General features: G+C 42.3%; 1 protein-coding gene across 1 annotated transcript; it reads right to left on the bottom strand.

The window, feature by feature from the left end:
* Positions 1-14546: 14546 nt before the first annotated feature.
* Positions 14547-21598, bottom strand: FAM177B (family with sequence similarity 177 member B). The gene is made up of 5 exons (XM_047704282.1): positions 21367-21598; positions 18169-18521; positions 17816-17882; positions 15306-15403; positions 14547-15026 (listed from the first exon to the last, which is right to left on the bottom strand). Exons 2-5 carry the CDS (start codon positions 18340-18342, stop codon positions 14919-14921), a joined length of 447 nt encoding a protein of 148 aa, XP_047560238.1. The 5' UTR covers positions 18343-18521; positions 21367-21598; the 3' UTR covers positions 14547-14918.
* Between the last annotated feature and the right edge of the window lie 3411 nt (positions 21599-25009).

Genomic DNA, 25009 nt, shown 5'->3' with positions numbered 1-25009 from the left:
CCTAGCAGTTCTCATTAAACTATCCCAGATATCTGTGCATGCTAGTTTCTCTTGGTGAGAACTCTGACATACTTGAACTTGAACTTGTCTACTTGAACACTATTAATAATATGTACCTTTAATAATTAATAAAAACTATCGAAAAGAAAAGCAGCATCCAAGAGATGGTCAGTGCAAATGTGATTAAAAAAAATCATCAGTCTGTTACCAAATGATTAAAAGTTGATGGATTAGGAGTCAAACTACAAAATCCCCATTTTCTGAGAGAGCTCACAAAATCTGTGGGATCTTTGAAGTCTAGCCATATTCCATCACAGGAGGATGATTTGAGAAAAAAGATTCATTTTTCTTAGCAGGAATTTTCTATCTGTAGCCATATTTAGGTGTCCACAGCAACATAAAAAATGCCTCATTTGTAGTTTTTTTTGCTAACTGTAAGGGTCTACAGCATCATGCATGTCTCCAGGTCATGTTGGTGGATTAGACTTGATTTTTAGACCATTGCTGCTTTTCCCCTTCCTCCCAAAGCAAAATACCCCCTCAAAAGACAAGATGAACATAGAGTCTATGATAATAGAACAGACCCACATCATACTGGTGTTAGGATTTCAATGAAGTAAAGACTATATATTTCAAGCATTCCTCTCAATACAGCAGAAGGCCAGAAATTCTGCTGCTGTGAGAACTACAAGCAAAGCAAAGTGGCTCAAAATGACCAAAATGGCACAAAATGGCGCTCACTGTCCAAGCAGTGTTTCCACTCTTGCTTTTGGCCTTTCCTTTCTTCCCAAGTCCTGGCTTTCCCTGAGAGAGGTAACTGACAGTGAAGTAAGTGACAGTATAAAGGTTACAATGTGAAGGATGGACTTCAAAGTCCAATTTCACTCTTAACTCTAGAAAAATGCGCATTAAAAATATTTAGGAAACAGTTCAAGTGGCTGCTAATGAAGATCGACCACTTCTTGACCCCCCTCCAAAAACATAGCATATAAAGCAAAATGAGGACAATTTTTAAAACTTTTATAACACAGGAAAAGGGAAACATAACAAGATGACACAAGAAATAGGAATTATGTAAATTAAGGTAAATGAATTAAATCTCCACATTTAAAAAAAAACCCTCTTATATTAGGTTAAAATTCAAAATCCAACACCAGGTTGTTTGAAGGGAACTCACTTAAAACAAAGTGGCCCATGTAGCAACTTCTTATTAGACACATTGCCAGAGGCAAGGGAAACAAAAGCAAAAAATGGACTATTGGGACTTCATCAAGATAAAAAGCTTCTGCCCAGTGAAGGAAACAATCAACAAAACTAAAAGGCAACCTTCAGAATGGGAGGAGATATTTGCAAATGACATATCTGATAAAGGCTTAGTATCTGAAATCCATAAAGAACTTAGCAAAGTCAACACCCAAAAAACATGTAATCTAGTTAAGAAATGGGCAGAAGACATGAATAGACATTTTTCCAAAGAAGACATCCAGATGACTAACAGACGCATGAAAAAATGCTCCCCATCAGTCATCATCAGGGAACTACAAATCAAAACCATAATGAGATACCACCTCACACCAGTCAAAATGGCTAAAATTAACATCACAGGAAACAACCGGTGGTTGGAGAGGATACAGAGAAAGGAAAACCCTCTTTCACTGTTGGTGGGAACGCAAACTAGTGCAGCCACTCTGGAAAACAGTATGGAGGTTCCTCAAAAAGTTAAAAATTGAACTACCTTACAACCCAGCAATGGCACACTACTAGGTATTTACACAAAGGTTACCAAAATACTGACTTAAAGGGGTACGTGCACCCTGATGTTTATAGCAATAACCAAACTATGGAAAGAGCCTGAATGTCCATCTACTGTTGAATGGATAAAGACGATGTGATCTTTATCTACAATGGAATACTACTCAGCCATCAAAAAGAATGAAATCTTGCCATTTGCAATGACATGGATGGAGCCAGAGCGTATTATGTTAAGTGAAATAAGTCAGTCAGAGAATGACAAATACCACATAATGTCAGTCCTATGTAGGATTTAAGAAACAAAACAGATGAACAAAGGGGAAGAGGGAAATAAGTGAGAGAGAGGGAAACAAACTGTAAGAGACTCTCAACAACAGAGAACAACTGAGGGTTGATAGAGGGAGGTGGGTGGAGAAGGGGATAGATGGGTGATGGGTATTAAGGAGGGCACATGTTGTGTTGAGCACTGGGTGTTGTATGTAAGTGATGAATCATTGAATTCTACTCCAGAAACCAATATTGCACTGTGTGTTAACTAACTAGAATTAAAATAAAAATTTGGAAAAAAAAGATAACCTATTATCATATCACCTAGAAAAATAAAATAAAATAAGATAAAATAAATAAAACAAAGTGGACCAAAATATTAAAATTAAAATAATTGTCCATATGAGAGACTATGGACTCTGAAAAACAATCTGAGGGCTTTGAAGGAGCAGGGGGTGGGAGGTTGGGTGAGCCTGGTGGTGGGTATTATGAGGGCACGTATTGCATGGAACACTGGGTGTGGTGCATAAACAATGAATTCTGGTACACTGAAAATAAATTTAAAAGAAAAATAATAATCGTCCATAATGTATTAAGCAAAAGAAAACAAAAACAAAAATGGAGCAGTTTTTACCATATTGAAATCATATAAAAATGTAAAGCGGGAACCCCCGGGTGGCTCAGTCAGTTAAGCATCTGCTTTCAGCTCAGGTCATGATCCCGGGGTCCTGGGATCCAGCCTGGCATTGGGCTCCCTGCTCAGCGAGGAAGTCTGCCTCCTTCTCCATCCACTTCTCCCCCTGCTCATGCTCTCACTCTCTCTCCAAAAAATAAATAAATAAATAAAACCTTTATTTTTTAAATCTTTAAAAAATATTTTTTAATGTATGGCAAAAATTAAATAGCTCCTACTGATAAACAGTACAATTCAAATGGATTAATCATAGTTCATTAGTCATATGTTCAAAAATTTCATCTTAATAAGTTTCTGATGTATATAAGGTAAAATAAATTAGAAATCAACCAACTGAACTCGTTACTAGTGGTTGCCTACAATGCAAGAATGTCCACCAACCCGTTTCAATTCAACATTGCACTTAAGATTCTAGTGAGTTCAATAAGGCAATAAAAAGAAATGGAAGACATAAATATTTGAAGGGAAGGAGAAAAATTACTCCTATTCTCAGGTAATGTGACTGTATCCATAGAAAACCCAAGGAAATATTCAAACTGTAAAAATAATGTGTGATGTTAGCAAGGTTACGGAATTTATGGTTAAAAATTTAAGTTACTCAAAAAAATTGTACTATATTTTTATATTGTCACTAGACAATAAAAAATACATATTAAAAATACCATTTACAGGGCTCCTGAGTGACTCAGTCCCTTAAATGTCCACCTTCAGCTCAGCTTCAGATGCCAGGGTCCTGGGATGGAGCCCCATGTCAGGCTCCCTGCTCAGCAGGGAATCTGTTTCTCCCTCTTCCTCTGCCCCTCTGTCCCACTTGTGCTTGCTCGCTCTCTCTCTCAAATAAATAAAAATGTTAAAAATTTTTAATTAAAAAATTACATAAATAAAAATACCATTTTCCCCTTACAACAGAAAGCCTATGTATAAATATAGAAGGAATAATGGTACTAGAAAAAGTCATCAGTTGCCAACCATCAAAGTAATAATTTATTTAGGTAGGTGGTAAGAAAGGACGTGGGGTAATGACAATATTTTTTCTTGATCTGAGTTTTGGTGATAGGGGTGGATTTAGTTATGAGCAATTATTGAGCTGACACGAGTGAACATCAAAGCTTTAATGAATCACCCAGTTTTAATTTTCTTTTATTTTTTTAAATTTTATTTATTTATTTGAGAGAGAGACAGTGAGAGAGAGCATGAGAGGGGAGAAGGTCAGAGGGAGCAGACTCCCCCTGGAGCAGGGAGTCCCATGTGGGACTTGATCCCAGGACTCCGGGATCATGACACGAGCTGAAGGCAGTCCCTTAACCAACTGAGCCACCCAGGTGCCCCAATCACCCAGTTTTAAGTCCCAAGTTGAGCTTCTCTGGGAAGTTGGCCACATTAGTCCTAGTGTTGTACAACCCCCTCACCTGGGAACTAGAAGAAAGTAAGGGACAAAGCAAACGAGCCGTGTTTAGAGTATGTTAAAATTTGTGAAACAAAAAAAAAAAAAAAACACATAAAGTTAGGTATGAATTGTCATTACTCAAAAAATTAATAACAGTGGTTGTCTTCAGAGAGGAGAAGCAGGTCTCTTCCTTAAAACTTTCTATACCTTCTAAAATTTCTACCATGTACATCCATTGCCTAGTCAAAGAATTAATGGGACAAAGAAAGAGATTCATAATGTATTGTTAAACAGAAACGATGTAACATTACAATCCCATTTTTATAAACCACATACTTGTGGATTTTAACCAAGAATTTGATTTTATTCTCCACTTTATATAGTTCTGTAACATTTTAATTTTTCAATGAGCTTATGGTTTTTAGATAGAAAAGATATTCCCATTTATAAAATATGTAAAGAAGCACATTTTGAAGTTGAGGGAAGGTGTTTGGGGTCAGTTTCCTGCTGTGCAGTGTGCATTTCGATTGAGAAAACACAGAGTATGAGAATGAAGCCAGCCACAATTAAATACGTGGCCTGTTGTTATGCAAGCATCATACAGCGCCACTTAACATGATTAACCAATAATTGTGTCATGGGACTTCTACCAAAGAGGATTCATAGTGTTTTCAAACACTTTTAAAATCAGACATTTCTGTTTCAGGAATACAAGTTTATCAACAATTTAGAAGGTCATTTTCCTACATTTCTCGGCTGTTCCAGTAGGATTGAAACCTCTGGTTGTTTGCCAAACACAGTCTATACTGGTGAAAAGATACCGGCCGTGAGGAAATCACTAATTTCAGAATCAACCGAGGATAAATTCATTAAATAAATGCTCTGCGTATAGGTAAGTTTACTGCTTTAAAGCTCTTCAAAGATGCTTAAAAATAGAGAACATCCAAATCACAGTCCTTGGAGTCTTCTGATCTAATGGGGTAGATAAAAACATACTCTAAAAAAAAACTTTAATCCATATTTAGGAGTCATATACTTAGGAGAAACTATACAAAATGTGAATATCTATAACTGGGGGAACCTGTTTCTTAAAGAAGAATTTGGTGTAAGAAAATCTACCTTGAGTTTTAGCCAAAGGGATTCAGGTATTGAATGGACAAAAGGCTTGCTCATAAGCAAAATCTGTAGTTATTATATTTTAATTTAATGAGCATTTATTATGGTCTCAGTGTGCCCATGGAATGACGGTGTTGTTATATAAAGATGATCCTTTACAAGAGTCGTGACCTTTGGAGTCCTGAATAGAGTCCAAAACTTGAAAGCAATTAAAATGCCCTCAGGAAGTGAATGATAAATATATAATAAATAATGTAGACAATGGAATATTATTTTTTTTTCAGATCTTATTTATTTGACAGAGAGAGATCAGAAGCAGGCAGAGAAGCAGGCAGAGAGAGAGGGGGAAGCAGGCTCCCCGCTGAGCAGAGAGCCTGACGTGGGGCTCGATCCCAGGCCCCTGAGATCATGACCTGAGCCAAAGGCAGAGGCTTAACCCACTGAGCCACCCAGGTGCCCCACAATGGAATATTATTCAGCACTAAAAATAAATGATCTATCAAGCCATGACAATGCGTGAAGGAAACTTAAGTGCATATTAGTGAATGAAAGAAGTTTTAATCTGAAAATCTTCTTACTGTATGATTCTAACTACATGACTTTCAAGAAAAGATAAAACTGGAAACTGTAAAAAGATCAGTGGTCGTTGGGGGTTAATGAGGCAAAAGGCATGAAGAGGAAGAGCACAGAGGATTTCTAGGGCAATAAAATTATTCTGTATGATACTGTAATGGTGGGTACAAGTCCTTATAATTATATTCAGACCCACAGAATATAAAACAAAAGTGAGTCTTAACATAAACTGTGGACTTTGGATAATGATGTGTCGAAGTAGGTACATTAATTGTAACAAAAATTTCACTCTAGTGGGGGTTGGTGATAATGGGGGAGGCTGCCCAGGTGGAGGGACAGGAGGTATGCAGGAAATCTCTGTACCTTCTCTTCAATTTTTCTGTGAACCTTAAACTCCTAAAAAAATTTTTTTCATTTAAATAAAATTTAAATATGTTTAAATATGCGAATATAAATATTTGTTGACTAAATGAATGAATGAACCTAAGATAATGCAGCCACCCCAAAATAATAAAACGAGCATGTTCAGGGTTGGTTTTGTTTTTAAAGTTTTATTTGTTTTGTTTTTAAAGATTTTTTTGTTTTTAATGATTCATTTTTTGTTTTTAAAGATTTGTTTTGTTTTTAAAGATTTTGTTTTGTTTTGCTTTTGAAAATTTTGTTTTGTTTTTGTTTTGTTTTTTTTTTGTTTTTAAAGGTTTATTATTTGAGAGAGAGCAGGGCAGGGGAGATAATCCCAAGCAGACTCCCCACGGAGCATAGAGCCTAATGCTGGCTTGATCCAGCAACCCTCCCCCACCCCGTGCCCCTCCCCGCCAACTCCCAGATCACACCTGGAGTGGAAATGAAGAGTCACCTGCTTAACCGACTGAGCCACCCAACGGCCCCTATACCCTGTTTTTACTTTTTGCTGTTTCACTGCTCTGTTCTCATCAACGAGAGCCAGAGTCTTCGTAGGGACACAGTGCCGGCTGACAGGTGCCTTTAGCTCATGCATGTGGCGCGCAGCTCAGGGGACCCAGGGACCTGTTACAGGGAACTGCCAGAAGCCTGGTCATGGGAGGTGGGCTGCTGAGGTCCAAGGCTTCTTCCCAATCCAGGCCCCAGATGCCCGTATTGCCCTGAAGCCAGAGCTGGAGGACACGGCACTGCCTTGCCAGCACTGGCCTGTGCTACACGAGGAAACGCTCTGATAAGAGATGCCTGGGGGGGTTCCTGGGGGGCTCAGTCAGTGAGGTGCCTGCCTTCAGCTCAGGCCCTGATGATCCTGGAGTCCCCAGATAGAGTCCCATGTGGGGCTACCTGCTCAGTGGGGCATCTGTTTCTCCCTCTCTGCCCCTTCCTCCGCTCATGTTCTCTCACTCCGTTACTCTCTGTCAATTAAATAAAGATCTTTAAGGAAAGAGAGAGAGAGAGACCTGGGAGCTGTGATTGCTGGAGAAGCCCTGGACCCTATCAGGCAAGCCGTCCAAAGTGGACTGACTGTCGCGGGTTTTAAGGTGCTTCTCAGAAAGCTTTCCCACTTGGGAGGAGGCTGTGCAGGTGGTCCAGGCCAGGGGCCCTCAGTAGACCCTCAGGGCAGGTACTGTGATGGCCCTCCTCCCATCTCAGGGGAGCAGGTGACTTGGAAGGAGGCAAGTTCCTGGAGCGGCGAGTCGCAGCAGCCGGCTGTCAGGATTAGAAGGCACCTTCCTGATTCCAAGTTCTAAGCTACACAGGTGTGCATATTCCCCCTGGCGGGAAAACTGCAGGAGTCCCGACTGCCTTGCCAGGTCTGGGCCTGGCACTACCTCCCTTCACTAAGAAGCACCTGGGAGCCTGGGTTACTGGTAAGTCCAGGACCCCGTCAGGCAGCCAGTCCAAACAGGCACTGTCACCAGTTTAAAGGAACCAGTTCAGAAGGATTTTTTACGGGGGTGAGAGGAAGGGTTGCTTCTGCCCTGGAGGCTATGCTGGTATTTGGGGACCAACAGAAGCTCCACAGGCCTGGAGGGCCCTAGTTTCACCGCCAGGGGCTGAAGAGGTGCTCAGTGTGTATGTGCCAAGCGAGAAGTCCTGATAGCGGGCGACCCGGAACAGGGCACATGTCTGGGCAAACAGGGTCACAGGACAGGGATGCTGGGGGTACAAGTCATCAGCCTGATTCCCAGGGCTTACCCACGCAAGTGTGCATATTCCTCTGGAGGGAAGAGCTGGAGGAGTCAGGACAGCCCTGCCAGGTGAGGCAAAAGAGATGGTTGGGACACCCTCCAGTTAGAGGCACCCGGGAGCCCGGATTGCTGGAGAACCCTGGGAACCCACTGGGCAGCCAATCCAAATGGGGGCTGACTGTCCCCATAGTAAATCTGCCACCTCAGAAATATCTTTCCAATAGGGCCCCTGGGGGGTTCCATTGGTTGAGCGTTGGACTCTCAATTTCAGCTCAGGTGGTGATCTCAGGGTCCTGGGATCGAGCCCCAGCTTGGGCTCCACACTCAGCGTGGATTCTGCTTGAGAATCTCTTTCTCTGTGGGCGCTTGCACTCCCTAGCAAAGTAAATAAATACAATCTTAGGAAGGAAGGAAGGAAGGAAGGAAGGAAGGAAGGAAGGAAGGAAGGAAGGGAAGGAGGGTGGGAAGGAGAGAAGATGGGAGGAAAATATTTTCCCATCTCGGGCTCCCTCCACCCTGAAGTCGTTCAGGTGGTTGGGGGGCTTCTCCGAGCTCCCTGGGCTTGGAGATGCCCAATCAGCCCAAGGTCGGCAGATAAAGTGCAGACTGCGGATTGGCAGGTCAGGGTAACCAGGGACCTGGAACAGGGCAGATGTAGGGAGAGGCCAGGCCAAGGAGCAGGTTATTTGGGGTACCTGGCATCTACCTAATTCCAAGCCTTATCTTCCACGAGTGTGCCCATTTCCGCTGACAGCAGAGCTGGAGGACACTGGACTGCCTTGCCAGGGTGGGGCCATGATGACTGGTTGGGGTATGCTCAAGACAGCTGGGAGCACTGGTGGCTGGAGAGGCCCCTGCTCCTTGGGGCCTGGTGCAAGAGAGAGATTTGTGCTTGAAGCTCCTGCATGGCTCGGGGGCAGGGGGTCATAAGGGCCATCCCGTGCCCTGGTACTGGACCAGGACCCAGTTCAGGAGAGCAGAGTCACAGTTGTGAACTCTTGGGGGAAAGTGTGCATCTGCCAGTGTCGAAGCTTGCACTACACAAAGGCTACTGTTCCCTCTGAAGCCAGATGTGGAGAGAATCCCAAAGCCCTATTTGGAGGGACTGCGTTGTCTTTGAATGAGATACCTGGGAGCCCTTGCTTATGGATAACCTTGGGTCCCCATCAGCAGCAGTTTTAAAAGGGAATTGACTTTCACACCTTTATAGCCTCAGGTCTATATCCTGTTGTGGGAATATCACGGGACAATATGCAAGTGGTTGGAGCAGCCATGGCCTCAGAGGCTTGGAGGGCCAAGCTGCCCAGGGTCTGCTGAAGGGGCCTGTGCTCTATGTGTGCCTGCTGGGTAGTGGTTGCTGGAGATCTGAATCAGTGTTTGTCTCCTCTAAGCAGGAGAATCAATGGCTCAGGCTCTTGAGGGACCCAAGTCATCTGAATAACTCCAAGCCTTAACCTATCCAGTGGTGACTTTTGTTCTTAAAGGCAGATCTGGTTGGGTTGGGGGGAGACTTGAACATCTTTTCAGGGCTGGGGTTAGGGTTACCTTCTATCAGAGACACCTGGGAGCCATGGCTGCTCGAAGGCCTGTGCTGTTGGAGTCCTGGTGCAGGAGGGGGAGCTGTGCATGTGGGTCCTGGCAGCTCTCTGAGCAAGGGGATATACCAGCCATGATGTGACCTGTAGCCTCCAGGACCGCATTCGGAGAAGTGGGGATGCTGTGGTTGGCTCTTGGGAGACACTGGGCCTTCAGAACTCCTCTGTTCCTCGCTGGCCGTTTGCTCAAGACCGGCTCTTTACCAGATGGACCTGTCCACAGGCTGCACAGAGGTACTCGCAGTATAGCAGCGGGCTCTCCCCAGAGTAAATGGTTTAAGAAAGAGACCAAACAGAAGCCAGTCTCTCTTACAGTTATCTCAGAAGTGTCACACCATTACTTCTGACATATTCTGTTGGTCACATAGATGTCCCTGGTTCAGTGTGGGAAAGGCTACAAGGGATGTGAGTACCAGAAGGTGAAGATTTATTGGGACCCTTTGAGAGGCTGACCACACAGTCCTGGGAGGCCTGAGAATTCAGCTGTCTGGAGTTTAAGGCCAAGGGGAGTGCAGAGATTTTTGTCTCTTTGATTGATAGCCCTAAAACAGTAACTGGTCTGGGGAAGATGCCCAATTAATATTAAAAGAATGAGTTAATATTAAGGGAAATGTGAGCTTATCTTGCAGCCACAGCCTGGTAAGATCTGGGCATTGGTTCCTATTTGCTATCCTTAGGATTTTTAGCGCAAGATTTGCTTGATTTGACATGGTCACTGACCCTAAGGGAAGGCGATCTCCATTCTTTCAGAAGAAAAGAAAAATAGATTGCGAGTATACTATTTGCTAGATAAAATTCAGTCCTACAAATATTACACTTGGGTTTGCCTAGCTCTCTAAAATCAGCACTAAGCGGATATCTTCTAGGGCACCGTTACTTTTTAGGGAAAGTTGAAGAGTTCAAAAGAGTCCATCATGGGGTCTGTTTTGAGGCAACTTCACAAATAAAGCAGGGACCGGGTTTTAGTACCCTGACACCTGAGGTACAAATAACCAGTACTTACCTGGTAAGGTTAGCCACTTCTTCTGCATATCAGAAGCTCAGGTTTACTTTATCTTGAAATTGGACTAGCAGGGCCTGTCAGATAAAGAGCTAAAACTGACCCCTTAGTGGAGATAAACCATTCAGACTCCTTGAACTCACATTTATCAGTATTAATAATTATAATTGATATTATGGTTTAAGTACCTAATGTGTTTTTCCTCAATTTTCACATAAAAGATTTTATTTATTTATTTGACATAGAGAAGTCACAAGTAGGCAGAGAGGCAGGCAGAGAAAGAGGGGGGAAGCAGGCTCCCTGCTGAGTAGAGAGCCCAATGCGGGACTCGATCCCAGGACCCCGAGATCATGACCTGAGTCAAAGGCAAAGGCTTAACCCACTGAGCCACCCAGGCGCCCCATCACATTTATCCTTAGAATGGTCATGGGGTGTGTCTGCCTCGTTCACTTTAACCCTCTTCTCCTGAAATTCTTGCTCACCCGGAAGTAAGTCCTCTGTTCATGTTGCTGCTACAGGACCCCCCTTCCCTGGTCACAGTTGATCACATGATGGATGGTCACCTGAGCAAAAAGGGCTAATCAGAGTCTATGTCCTGTATGTCTGGAATTGGGACTAAGAGGCAAACTTGAACAGGTGAGTTATAAAAGGCTATCGATTTGACACCAAAAGCAAAAAGAACAAAAGCAAAAGTAAACAAGTGGGACCACATCAAACTAAAAAGCTTCTACTTAGCAAAGAAAACTGCCAACAAAATGAAAAGACAAATGGGAGAAAATATTTTCAAATCATCTATCTTATAAGGGTTAATGCCCAAGATATATAAAGAATTCATACAACTCAATAGCAAAAAAAAAAAAAAAAAAAAAAAAAAAAGAATCTGATTAAAAACATGGAAAGACAATGAATTCTGGAACATTGAAAAGAAATTTAAAAAATAAAAATTAAAAAACAAAACAAAACAAACAAGAAAAACATGGGAAGAGCATCTGAATACATATTTTTCCAAAGAAGATATACAAATGGCCAACAGTTATATGAAAAGCTGCTTAACATTCACTAATCATCAAGGAAATGCAAATTGAAACCACAATGAGATATTATCTCATTCTTGTTAGAGTGGCTCATATCAAAAAGACAAGCAAAAGCAAATGTTGGGGCACCTGGGTGGCTCAGGGGGTTAAGCCTCTGCCTTCGGCTCAGATCATGATCTCGGGGTCCTGGGATTGAGCCCCACTTTGGGCTTTCTGCTCAGCAGGGACCGTGCTTCCTCCCCTCTCTCTGGTTGCCTCTCTGCCTACTTGTGATCTCTCTCTCTCTCTCTCTCTCTCTCAAATAAATAAATAAAATCTTTAAAAAAAAAGAAGAAAAGGAAAAAGAAAGTGTTGGTGCAGATGTGGAGAAAAGGAAACATTTGTGCATTCCTGGTGGCAAAATATATTGGTGCAGCTACTATGGAAAACAGGATGGAGATTTCTCAAGAAATTAAAAGTAGAACCACCACATGATTCAGCAATTCCATTTATGGGCATTTATCCAAAGAAAAGGAAAACACTAACTCAAAAAGATATATGCACCATGTTTACTGCAGCACTATTTGCAACAGCCAAAACAGCTGCAGCCTAAGGAACCATCAGTGCATGAAGGGATACCTGTGGTACACACACATACACACCAAGTGGAATATTATGTAGCCTTGAAAAAGGAGGAAATCTTGTTATTTGCCACAACATGGATGGTCCGTGAAGGCATTATTATGCTAAATGAAATGAGTCAGATGAAGAAAGATAAATACCACTTAATCATACTTATATATGAAATCTAAAAACCAACCAACCAACAAAAACAAATAACAAAAATCCAAACTCACAGATACACAGATACACTGAACAAATTAGTGGTTGCCAGAGATGGGGCATGATGGGTGGGTGAAGGTGGTCAAAATGTACAAACTTACAGTTACAAATATAAGTAAGTCAAGATGATGTAATCATACAGCATGATGAATATACTGTATATCTGAAAGTCACTAAGAGTAGATCTTTAAAGCTCTCATCACAAGAAAAAAATGTGTAACTATGTGGTGGATGTTAACTAGACTAACTGTAGTGATCATTTCATAATAGATACCAATATTAATCATTAGGTTGTATACCTTAAACTAATATAATATTATAGGTCAGTTATATCTCAGTAAAAAATAAAGATTACAAAATAAAAGAGGTATGGAGTGATCTTTCTTCCTCCTGTAAGAAAGATGAGAAATGAAGAGAGTATTGCTTATGTATATGTTTACTGAATTTGTTCTAGACCTACTGAAGTTTATCTGCTCTTGGGGTCCATGAGATACCTCAATATCCTTCCAAAAAATTCTTTTTTGTTGCATAAACTAGTTCAAATTGAACTTGCTGCCTGTATCAAATCTGGTTTACACATAGGAACGTTGTGAAGTTGAGTCACTCGCCCAGGGCCATTGAGTTACAAAAGGACAGCAGAGCTGAGATTAAATCAATATCATAACTCCTGAGTCCATCATTTATCCCATACTACCACTAGGAGAAAGTGTTTCCCCTTCTCAGCCATCCTAGGAGACTCATATCCCTTAAAGCTGATTGTGGCCATGTGACTTGCTTTGGTAGAGGAAATATAATCAGAGGTGACGCGATTCATTCTCAGCGGGGACGTTGATTGTCCATTCCGTCTCTGCTTCAGCAGCCCTGAGCACATCACAGTATGGAGAACCGTAAGATCAAAGATGCATGTACACTGAGCCAACGCTCTGGGAAGCCACCTGAACTGACAGTAGACTTCTCATGAGAAAGAAATAAGCTTTTGTTGTTTCAAGTGACTGAGCTTTAGAATTGTCCGATTAGGCAGCAAAACCTGTCTTATTCTCATATATCCAAACAACAACACCTTATTCCCAAGGCCACCTTCTCGGTTTCCTATCGCATCGATTCCAATTTCCCGTTCTCCTAGAGCTATTCCTTCAGTTACATATGCTGCATAATAAACCCCTCCAATACTTAAAACAGTAATGATTTATTATATCTCGTGATTCTGCAGGTTGACCGGACTCAGCCATGGGGTTCATCTACTCCACGAGGGATAACAGAAGGTCATTTTTGTGGCTCCATTTGGTGAGGAGCTTGGCTGGGACTGGAATATGTAAGACAGTCTTCCATCCTTGGAAATCTATTTCCACGCGGCCTTTCATTAGTGAGAAGTCTAGCCCAAGCTTCTTTACGAAATGGAGTTTCTAAGAGGACAGGCTCCCATTCACAAGAACTCATCAGGCCTCCACTTGCGTCACATTTGCTACTGTCTCATTGGCCAAAACAAGTCACATGGCCAAGCCCAGCGTCAAGGTAGCTGGGACAGTATCGGGGCATGAATTCCAGAAGCCATGGTTCTTTAGGGACTTTCAAGGTAACAGTCTATAACAGCCATTAATTAAGCATTACTGTTGAATATTAACAGTTTTAAAAGTGTTTTCACTTTTATTATCTCATTTTTGTTTAACAGTAACCCTTGAGGAATAAATATATGCCACCCCTATTTTACAAAGAAGGTGACAAGCACTCAGAAGTCTGGACTCCTAAAATCACATGACTAGTAAATGGTAGAGTGGAGACTTGACCTCCCGTCTTCTTACAGCAAGTCCTATGTCTTTCTATTATATCATAGCACAACCTGTGATATCAAGCTATGACTTCCAGGTTTGATCTTTCCAGGTTTTGAAATTTTGCTGACAAATTTTAAAAAAGTATTTTTCAAATACTTTTTCTAGAGCTTGGATTATTGTTTTTAATTGTGTGTGTGGGGAAATGCACCCAGTTCTCAAAGACTTTGATATATCGTAACGAAGTTACTAACAATGTTAGCTTCTTGTAAAGCAAGTGCCAATGAAGCCAGAGTGGCTTCTGGGAAGCACACACCTTAGATCAAACCCTGAAAGGGGACTTTAACTTAGACTTCATAATGACCAAAGTTTCTTTGGGCATTATGACGAAGCATTTTAGTCCAGATCCAAGTTCCTTAAGGCATTTGCATTTCTGGGCAAACATCAGTAATAAGAGATGACCAGCAAGATTTCCATTATGGCTGGGCAGGGGAAGGGGGTTGACTTGGGAGGCTTATAAAATTGAGAAAGCATCCATAATCCTCATTACTGCTTATAATCATGGATGCTAGAGAATAAATCACAAGGAGATTAAAATCAGACCTGGCTCACAAGCACAACCTGTGTTGCCATGGTCATCAATGGCGGTGGAACAGACATTCAGAGGAACTACAGCCCTGGGGCCCATTATGAGCTGAAATCCGCGGCCACGCCTTCCCTGGATGAGACGCTCTGCTGAGGAACACCGTGGACAATGTCCTGTCATCTGGTTCCATACTCTTTGCCCCCAGCCTCCAGGTGACACTTTTCATTAGGAACCTTGGCTGGCTGGGCCTTTGATCCATTCCCTTCACTTTCCTTGTCACTTTCCTGGTATGGAGAGAAACATGGGAAATTTAACTGCAAACCAAATACCTCTGAACTGCCCCTCTTGCAGAGACCCCCCCCCCCATACGAAGCTTCTTTATTTAATGACTCTTAGGCTTCACATTCAGCCAACTTCTACAACCCATCTCATGACATTGGAACTTCACACAAGAAAGGCAGCTACAAAGTATCATGGAGGGAAATTGTACATAATTTCCAGGTGGGAGAGTAATTTATATGAAGTGGAAGCAACCAATCTTCCCCCATCAGGAGGTCACATACCTTATTTTGTGTCCTATAGTACTCATTCAACACATACTGATATTTGGGTTGATTAAGACCAAAGAAGGTAGCAAATCTTTCACCAAGGAATTCACATGCTAAAAGAAAGAACAAGCACTTGGGTAAGTTGAATTAATAACTAAAACTTAAGAGTCAGTCGATGGGTAAGAGTTTAAACTTGCCTGGAGGAGATCTGTTACTACACTTAACTGGATGGCTGATGAGAGATTTTAATTGCTCTGGATTCTCAAGAAGTTCTAGGACTCAGAAGGACTTGTTAAATCTTCTATCTTCCCATGGGATTACGTCTAAACTATCCTTCCCAGATGGGTGTGTCGGGAGAGATTTTTCAAAATACTTACTACCCAGGGCCAACGTTGGTGCTAAGCAATCACCGTAGATGCTTTGCTTATGAAAGGTAGAGATAAAGGTTTAGCATTAATAGTAGTTTCCTGAAGGTGTCTCCTAGAAATGTTTCCCTTTAAAATTGTAGGATTTCTGACACCTCCCCCCGTCCCCAGTGACAAAATTTTCTGATCCCCATGACTGATTCCTCTTCTTGGGATGTTGCTCATAGAACACATTGGAATGGGGCTCTACATTTTTTTAATGTGTTTTATCTTTTCAAAAATACTGTAGCTCTTGGCTGCCTGGGTGGCTCAGTTGGTTGGGCAACTGCCTTCTGCTCAGATCATGATCCCGGAATCCCAGGATCAAATCCCGCATCAGGCTCCCAGCTCAATGGGGAGTCTGCTTCTCCCTCTGACCTCCCCTCTCATGCTCTCTCTCTCTTTCAAATAAATAGATAAAATCTTTTTAAAAATACTGTAGCTCTTTAATCTCTTTGTTTGCCACCGTGCATGGTATATGTGTATAAGAGAAGTTTCTAAAACATTAGAATAAATCTTGGGAAGTTTTCCTGTTTAGGACCTACTAGAATTTTAGATTGAAAACTCTCATTACAGGTTCACCTGGGTGTCAGCTCTATCCAGAGTTTCTGTGTGGAGACCAGGTGCTAAGTGGTTGCATACCCATGCTTCCACTACCACCTGGAAGCCCCACACAGATGCCCTTGAATACTACAGTTTTGCTTGGAACCTGGAAGGCAGCTTGGTTCCCCTTGTGTCCTGTCCTTGCCATCTTAAGTCAAAGCCCAGCATGGAAATCACTGCCGTCCCTGTTCACCTTCACATTTTCATATCGCTGTATTGGGTTTTTCTTCTTCACCTAACCTAATCTCCTAAGGTTTTCTCCCTCCAAAACATTTCACCTCTTTGAATGGTCTTTCCCCAACTAAAGCGCAGAGCTCTCTGGAAGACAGCATATATATTCTGCCAGTATGTTATGCATGAGGCAAGACTGGTATCTCACCCAGGTTCCCAAAGTAACTTCCAAATCCATAACCGTCTACCCTGGTGTGAAAGCACCTGCTCCTTTAAGGCTCATACTATCTGACTAAATCACCCATCACTACTTTTTACTGTAAATTAAACACTTCCCTCCCCTCCCCTTCCCCCGGTGACTTTCATGGTCTCCACGCTGAACTTAGCCATACTTTCATAGCACTCTGATGGTACTGCCTCCATACGTCAGCATTACTGAGTTTCCCCATCGGTAGTCCCGATGCTCCTTCCACCCGGCAATGGTCTCAACAAATTATAATTATAGGCATGTTTACTGGCCTATAATATCCATTGAACGTTGAGTCCTTTGAAAGCAAAGACTGTCATTTGTTTTCATGTCCCAGGGACCCACACAGTGCCAAACACATACTGTCACTCAATAAATGTTTGTTTAATGAACAAATGAAGATCAATTCTTCAGAGCTATAGCTATACTTCATATTTTCTCACATTTTTAAAGTTGTTTCCTCCCTGTTGTCCATACAAACATATGTGAGTTAGAAGGAAATAAGTAATAAGGTATTACCAATTGGGCTCTAAAGAAAATTGGTGAATATCAAGGAAAATAAGATTTAGTATTTCATCTGTTATAAATAGCCACTTAGGCCATTCACTGTGTCCCTGGGAAGGGTCAATAAAGTTCTTATTCATAACAGAGTGGTTATGATGAGGGAACTTGGAACTGTGTCATATAACAATAGTTTAAAAAAAACTTGGAAGTTTATTCAGAAAAAGAGTCAGCTGGGGATGGGGAGAGGTTATTGTCTTCAGATATTTGCAACTCTGTCCTGTGAAAGAGGAACCTAGGCTTGTTTTATACGGTCTTAAGAAAGACCACTAAGATCCATGGGAATAACTTTAGAAGAAGACAAAAATAGGAGGTAGAATTTACTAAGAAGAATTGGAAAGAGATGGGAGGGTCTGCCTAAAGATGTGAGGTTCTATGCCTTTTGAAATGTTGAAGCATAGATTGAGAACTGATCAAGTCATTCCTTCTCCGGGATGCCACAGAGCGGAATAAACTATTGGAAGCCCTAATTCTGAGGGTCTGTCAGCCCATTCTTGAGTATTTAGGAAAAACAAATAAATACCGTTGGCAGTACTTACTAGACAATGAGGTGCTTGCTATTTGGCCTGCCCAAAACCATAGATAGGGCCCCCATGAAAGGGTAGACTGAAAAAAAGAGAGAGAAATCAAGTTAGAGTAATTATTAATAGGAGTGGTGATACGAAGTGTTTCATGTAGAGGTTTCAAATGCTTTCTAGTATATTCCATTTTCTTTCTCATAGAGGAGAAATACAAAGTTACCAAAATTATGAGCTGACTACAAATGGATCTAGAAAACAAACTAAGGGGAATAAGGAGTTAGCTTAAAACTATATTTTCTACAAACCTTGTCTGGCTTAATCTCTCATGCACTCAGTCCACATGTTCACCAATATTGATACTGTAAGCTTACGGGATCATGTGTTGAATTTGTTTTCTGTCCCTCTTTTTCTTCCTCTTCCTCCTCCTCTGTGCTATACTCTTCCATGATGTCTCCATCAACGAAATGGATAATTCTTTTGGGAGTAGCTCCTTTGGGAGATCCACTCTTCTCTAATTCGGACTCCCAGAAATTGCCTTCTTCCATAAGAAAATAAAACAACTAGTGAATTAAAAACCAGACACCTTAAGGCAGGTCTCCTGGGCAGTGTTTCTATAGCTGAGAGGTATTTGATTGTTCTCAATGGGTAGTAAAGCTAGAGACTCCAGATATAATCATAGCTGTGATCTCATCAATTCTTCGAATCCAACAAGGACTCTCCAGTTCTGTATAAAAATGGAAAAAATTTTATTAGTAGTGAAAATGTGAACTTTGAGTCTCCAAACAAAAATTTCAACAGGGTTTCCTTACCCCTTATTAATTACAAAACCAACAAATACTAGTAGGAAGAGTCCATTAACCTGTGGAAATTTCCTAATTATTTCAATAAATAATGAGAGGCAATATATGCAGTGATTAAGAGTGCAGTCAAGTATACCTGGTAAAGGACTTCTTTCCAGAATATGTAAAGAACTATTATAATTCAATAAGTAAAAGACAAACAACTCAATTGAAATATGAGCAGAGAGGGGCTCCTGGGTGGCTCAGTTGGTTAAGCATCTGTCTTTGTCTTGGGTCATGATCCCCGGGTCCTGAGATTGAGCCTTGCATCGGGCTCCCTGCTCAGCGGGGTGTCTGCTTCTCCCTCTCCCTCTGCCACTCCTCCCTGGCTTGTGCTTTCCCTCTCACTCACTCACTCTCTCTCTCAAATAAATAAATAAAATCTTTTTTAAAAAAACCCTATTATTTAATATCTCTGTGCCTTGGTTTCCTTATCTATAAAATAAGAATAGTACAGTTTGAGTGTATGTTTGAATATAGCACCAACCTTATAAAATGAGAATTCAATGAATAAAGATACACCATGGAATTAGAAAAATTTTTAGCAAACAGCAAGTGTCTCGCAAAAGCTAGCTTTTAAGTACCTATCACGTAATAGTGTATATATTAGACACTATTCTAATGTGATAACCACACTATTGTCTTAATTAGTACTTAATATATTTTAAGATTATATCACCAAATATGGCAGACTGAGCTGATGTGAATGACTCCGTTCTGGTTCCAAATACACAAAATTAAACAAATAAAAATATTAAATCAAGCTGTACTAAGGCAGGGAGAGAAGAGAGAGACACCGGAAAGAAGGAAGCCTAGGTGTCCGCAAAAGAAGGAACTCAAAATCCTAAGGGTGAGCAAAAGCTGATGTGATTCCTGAGGGTTTCAGAAATAGATACAGGCATTGGGGCTAAAGTTTTAACACGGGTACGGAGAGGAGAGCCCAAATCACAGATCCTGTGAGAGTGAGGAGCCGAAGTGAAACCTCTGCACGAAGCCAAGATAATAGTGTACAATGTTACCTATAAAATATGGGCTAGAAGAACTGCTACTGCTTTACGAAAGTGGCAAAGTAATTTGTCATCTCCTGGCAACACGGGTAGAAATAGTCACCTGAAAAATACTGGAACCCCAGGCCAGTACCAAATGCTGGTGGTGACCAAGTTCATAGTCCTCCTGTGGTATGAGGACCAAAGTGAAGCTGCAGGGCGCCTGGGTGGCTCAGGGGGTTAAAGCCTCTGCCTTTGGCTCAGGTCAGGATCATAGTGTCCTGGCATGGAGCCCCACATCAGGCTCTCTGCTCGGCAGGGAGCCTGCTTCACTTCCTCTCTCTCTCTGCCTGCCTCTCTGCCTACTTGTGATCTCCATCTGTCAAATAAATAAATAAAATCTTAAAAAAAAAAAAAAAAAAGTGAAGCTGTGGGAACCAAAGGCGGGAAACCCATAGAACTCTGTTAGAAGCAAGCACAAAGCCGCCCTGAAGGGAACAGTCAGCAAGACAGGGTAGGCTGCCTCTCCGCTAAAAACAACCCTTGCTGAGGAGACACTTGCAAAAACTTACAAATCACAGGACGAACCCAATCGTCTTGAGGAAGGGTAAGCCAATGAAAAAATGAGGAGAGTCTTCACCCAAGAGTTAGAAATACTAGAACAACACAAAACTTGAAAATGAATGTTTCGTATAGCCACAGGGATAAAGGAAACAAAACATAATATCCCAGAGGAACAGGTTGATTTGAAGAAGAGCTGAACAGAAATTCTAGAAATGAAATATATAGTCAATATAGGTTAGATTGGATGTAGATTGAACAATGACGAAATCTCTCATAGCAGAGCATCAAGCGGTATATATTCCACCAACATGAAGGGAAAGCTTTGAGATGAAGGACGGGTGAGAAAGTCCAATACTTACCGATTGGGAGTTCAGAAGAAGTGAACAGAAAAAACAGAGAACACAATATTTGAAGAGGTAACAGCTATGAATTTTCAAAAATCTATGTGAAAGGGACCCTCTCTGGGTACCAAAGATAGGAAATTTAAACCCAAGAAGACTGTAGAAACAACCCTCGTTGCTTTTTACTGATTCGCTATCCCATCCCAGAGTCTGTTCAGAAGTCCATACTAATTAAAGCTACGAAAGTTTTGTTTGTTCTGTGAATGCTTCACAGATCTATTATCTCTCTGTCTAAAAAGTACAAAATCAGCCTGCCTTGGGCATTTATTTGGGTCTCAATTTCATTATCAGGTCTCTCTGTGCATGTAATAAAACTTTGTTTTTCTTTTCTCCTGTTCATCTGTCTTTTGTAAATTTAATTCTTTGTCCAACTGGAAGACCTTGAGCATAGAAAAAATAGTTCACGCCCTTCAGTATAGGCAAAAAGATCACCAGATCTTAGTGGTACAGTGCTGAGTTTATGTCCTTGGCGAAGGTGAGGGTTGCACAAGGCCCGTCGAGGGTTAAATTTGTCATCTGCAGCGAGGTGATGGGAGGTGATGGGATGCCCAGCACAGAGACTTCTAAGGAGACTTGAACGATGCACAGGGTTTTCCCTGCCTGATTTAGTGACTGCGTCACAACAGAACCTTAGCAAGAAATAGGAAAAGTTGTTACTGTTTAGTTTCTGATGCCAAAGAGCAGCAAAAAGTAAGCATTTTAATTTGGTGTTTAAGACCCAATTGTTAGTGCCATGAGAAATAAAACACATCCTACAACGATAGTCAAAAGCAACTCACCTGCCTTTATCCCTCTGCGTTTTCTTTTATTGCTTTTCCTCGTTATGTTTGGCTTGCAAAGTAGTACAGAATTTGGTGCTAGAAATTGTTCGGGAGCTTGTGAGTCCCTGAAACTCGGCTGAGGCCGTGCCGAGCCCTCCACCCTGCTGACGTGGACTTGCTCTAGTGTGTGTCTTACAGGATGCAACGTGTTTGATTTGTGGGAAGGTCAGTTCTGTGACACGCTGCATTACAGAAACCCAGCGGCGGTTATCTTGCCCAGATTAGAAGCATCTAAGGGTCTTTTAAGAAATTCTAAGGGCAGAACACACCCTAGACCACTTAAACCACAATCTCTGTGGGTGGGACGTGGATACTGGTTATGTTTGAAGCTGCCCAGGTGATCCCACTTTGCAGACAAGTTTGGGGACCTGTGCCCAAGGAAGCAGGAAGAGATTCAGCAATCTGGTGTACTTTGAGCTCGTGCCAAGACGTCTTGTGTTATTTTTTTTCAAGAGGGCTTTTTGTTTTTTTGCTTTCGGAGCAGTCCCCCCAACCTTGCTCCAACTAAAAAGCTTAAATATAAAAAGTTTAAGAATAAGGCCTAGCAGTTCCACTATCATTTACTGTACTTCACTCCTCTGAAGACCATCTCCCAGTTCATACATTTCCAAACCAAGGGAAGTACCCCATTACCCATATTCCTGGCTTAGTGTTACCTACTTTACAGATTCATGATACCTGTTGGCTCTCAGAAGAAAATACTGGCTTGGGTTCTACCTGATAATAGTGTTGAGAGTTAAATAGGCATTTATATCTTTCAGTTGAGGGAGGCTCAAAGGGAGGGTGGAGAGAGAAGGAGAGAGAGAAAAAAAAGAAAGTGAGAGACTTAGCTTACAGTTGATTTAGTGAATATTTTTCTGCCACCTAATGGACTTTTTAGGATGTGCTATGCAATATTACCGAAGAATGTGGAATCTATTTATTTTTTTAAGATTGTATTTATTTATTTGAGAGAGAGAGAGCACATGCCAGGGGAGGGGCAGAGGGAGAGGGACAGGCGGACTTCGAGCAGGGAGAGGAGCAGGGAGACCAATGAGGGCCTTGATCCCAGGACCCTGGGATCATGACCTGAGCTGAAGGCAGACGCTTAACCCACTGAGCCCCAAGGTGCCCCAAGAATCTACTTATTTTTATTTACAAAACCCTTGGGAGCACCACCAACTTTACAACATGTACGCAGACATGGGTGTTTTGCAAGTGACCTTTCAGAAGGCCAAATACTCCCTACAGCATGCTTTTTCCTCCATTTCATTATAAGCACCTCTACTTCTTTCTTAAAAACCCCAAATCCAGTTTATCAAGAATTGTGCCCAAGGATATAATTAACAGACCATACAATCTCCCTAATCTTTCAGTATTGGGAGTACCTCTAGGCTCAGTGATTTGATCTCCTGTTTTTATCTATTCACTGATGATCTTACCTGGTCCTAAGCTTGTAAGAACGATCTACACACAGATTTATAACCAGCAGTGCTATCTCCAGGTCAGACTTTCCTTGGATCTCAGGCTCATAGATCCTCCTGTCCACTCCACACGGCTTCTTGGATATCTGATAGACTGCTCAGCCCCGACAAAACTGAATCTTTGCTCACACTCCAGTGCACTCTCCTTCCTGCACACCCCTCCCCTAGACACACACTCCTATCTCTTCGGGAGTCTTTCCATTTCAGAAAATGACAATTCTATTCTTCCAGTTATACAGACCAGAAATTTTGGAGTCGTTCTTGATCCTTCTCATTTAATCACACTTCCCATTAAGTCCATCAAGAAATCCTCTTGGATATTTCTGGAATCCTCATACCACCCCTCCAGGCTGGTCTGGGCCATCATCTCTCACCTGGATTGCTGCAGTCGCCCTAACTGGCCCCCTGCTGTCTATACTCAAAAGGCAGCTAGGGTTGTTGAATCCTAAATCAGTTCCCATCACTTCTCGGCTTAAAACCCTCCAGGGGGTTCCCTCCGCACCTAGGGTTAAAGCCCAAGTCCTTATAATAGCCTGCAGGGCTGTAGATCTGGGCCCCAATACTTGTCTGATCTCATTTTGTGCTGCTCTCCCCTTCACTCATCCCACTTCCACACACTGGACACGGACTCCAGGCTGGAACCTTGCGCCCACAGTCCCCAGGACTAGTCAGTCCTCCCGTGGACTTTGTTCCCTCACTTCCTTCCCGGTTTTAGTACAAATGGTCTGTTCTGAGCTCCTCTGTCTCTGGAGGCTCCTTCCCGTTGCCACCACCACTCAACAGTCTACCTCACTGTTGTGTCTCCTTAGCCCTTATCCTCACTGAACATTCCCTGTGTTCCACTGGTCTCCCTCTTCCCTTCCCCCAGCCGGTCCTCGGGCCAGAGTGGGAGGGGCTCTACCTGTGAGCTTCCTGCTGTCTCCCGCCCCTGCAGAGACGTGGCTGGAACTCAGTATTTATTTAATAAATGAACCGTATGTTCAGATCATTTGAACAGGTGGGGGGAGGGATGATGTAATAGGTTGAAAAAAAAGAGAACAGACTTGTAATTGGCTTTATTTCTGAAGCTAAAATGGCTGCCTTTTGTTTAATATTTTTCTCATTACATTTACGCATGAATCATTTCATTAAGTCCTTCACTGAAATGCAGCACTGTAATCTGTCCCTACAAAATAACAAATAGACTTGGCATTTAAAAGACATTGAACCTAAGACTACCCGGGGCTCTTTCACTTTGCACTCATCAAGGCATGTTTTCAAATGAACCAGGTTCAAGTGCACGGGGTGGTTAGTTCCGCAGGAGCTACCAGGCCCAGGGCAGGGACTCCCAGCTTCCACCTTCCCCTCTTCCCCAGGCTGGGGGGTCTAAAGGTCGAGCCTCTGGTGGACACGGGCCTGGGACGGCCAAAGCCCCACTTGGCAGAGTGGAATTGGCTACCAGTGTCCCGCCTTCACGGGAGAAGGGCCCACTCCGTTGTGTGTGACTCACCCTAGAGCGGGGAGCGGACAGGGCTGAGCGAGGGATTCTGTGGACTGAGCAAAGATGAACACATGGATCAGTCAACCACTGCTCCCCTGAGAACTGCTGACAGAACATTCCCTGACAGGATTTTTCTATCTTTATTTTCAGTACTGATCCGTGGATCAAGTGACATGACTGACGGGCTGGTGCTGTTAGGGCCTTTCTCAACCTTCTCTATGTCAGGGCAGATGACGTAGGGAATTCTCTGAAATTCTGGAGGTGACCAGCCAGGGAGCTCCAGCCGCCTTACGCTCAGCTCAGCTGAGAGGCTGAGGTGGCTGAGATCAAGTAGCTCGAGGCAAACTACTTGGGAAGCTCAAGAGAACAAAACCCAAGGGGCACCTGGCCGGGTGAGTTCAAGCCCCATGTTGAGTGGGTATAGGGATTACATAAATAAGCAAAACTATAAAAAAATTTTCTTTAGAGAATAAAACTCAAGCTACCGGTGAACAAACACTCTCTAGGGAACACTATGAATGACCATATGAATTCACACCTACCTCGAGCATATCAAAGGTTTTAGATATATTGAATTGCATTTAAGTGATAGCTCTGGCCTTTTGGATAAGTGCATTTTTATTTTACAATTCACAGTAGGCTCCCCTTAATTTAGTCC

This window comes from Lutra lutra, chromosome 15 (assembly GCF_902655055.1).
Source record: "Lutra lutra chromosome 15, mLutLut1.2, whole genome shotgun sequence".
Lineage (NCBI taxonomy): Eukaryota > Metazoa > Chordata > Mammalia > Carnivora > Mustelidae > Lutra > Lutra lutra.
Note: the sequence above shows the minus strand (reverse complement) of the source record. Positions and strands in the feature narration are given on the sequence as shown.

Coding starts and splice junctions, on each gene's coding strand:
- FAM177B (XM_047704282.1), bottom strand. CDS start 18,342: ATGGAAGAAGGCAATTTCTGGGAGTCCGAATTAGAGAAGAGTGGATCT. Junction 17,883..18,168: donor CAAATTCAACACATGATCCC/GTAAGCTTACAG, acceptor TCTTTTTTTCAG/TCTACCCTTTCATGGGGGCC. Junction 15,404..17,815: donor AGCAAGCACCTCATTGTCTA/GTAAGTACTGCC, acceptor TCTTTCTTTTAG/CATGTGAATTCCTTGGTGAA.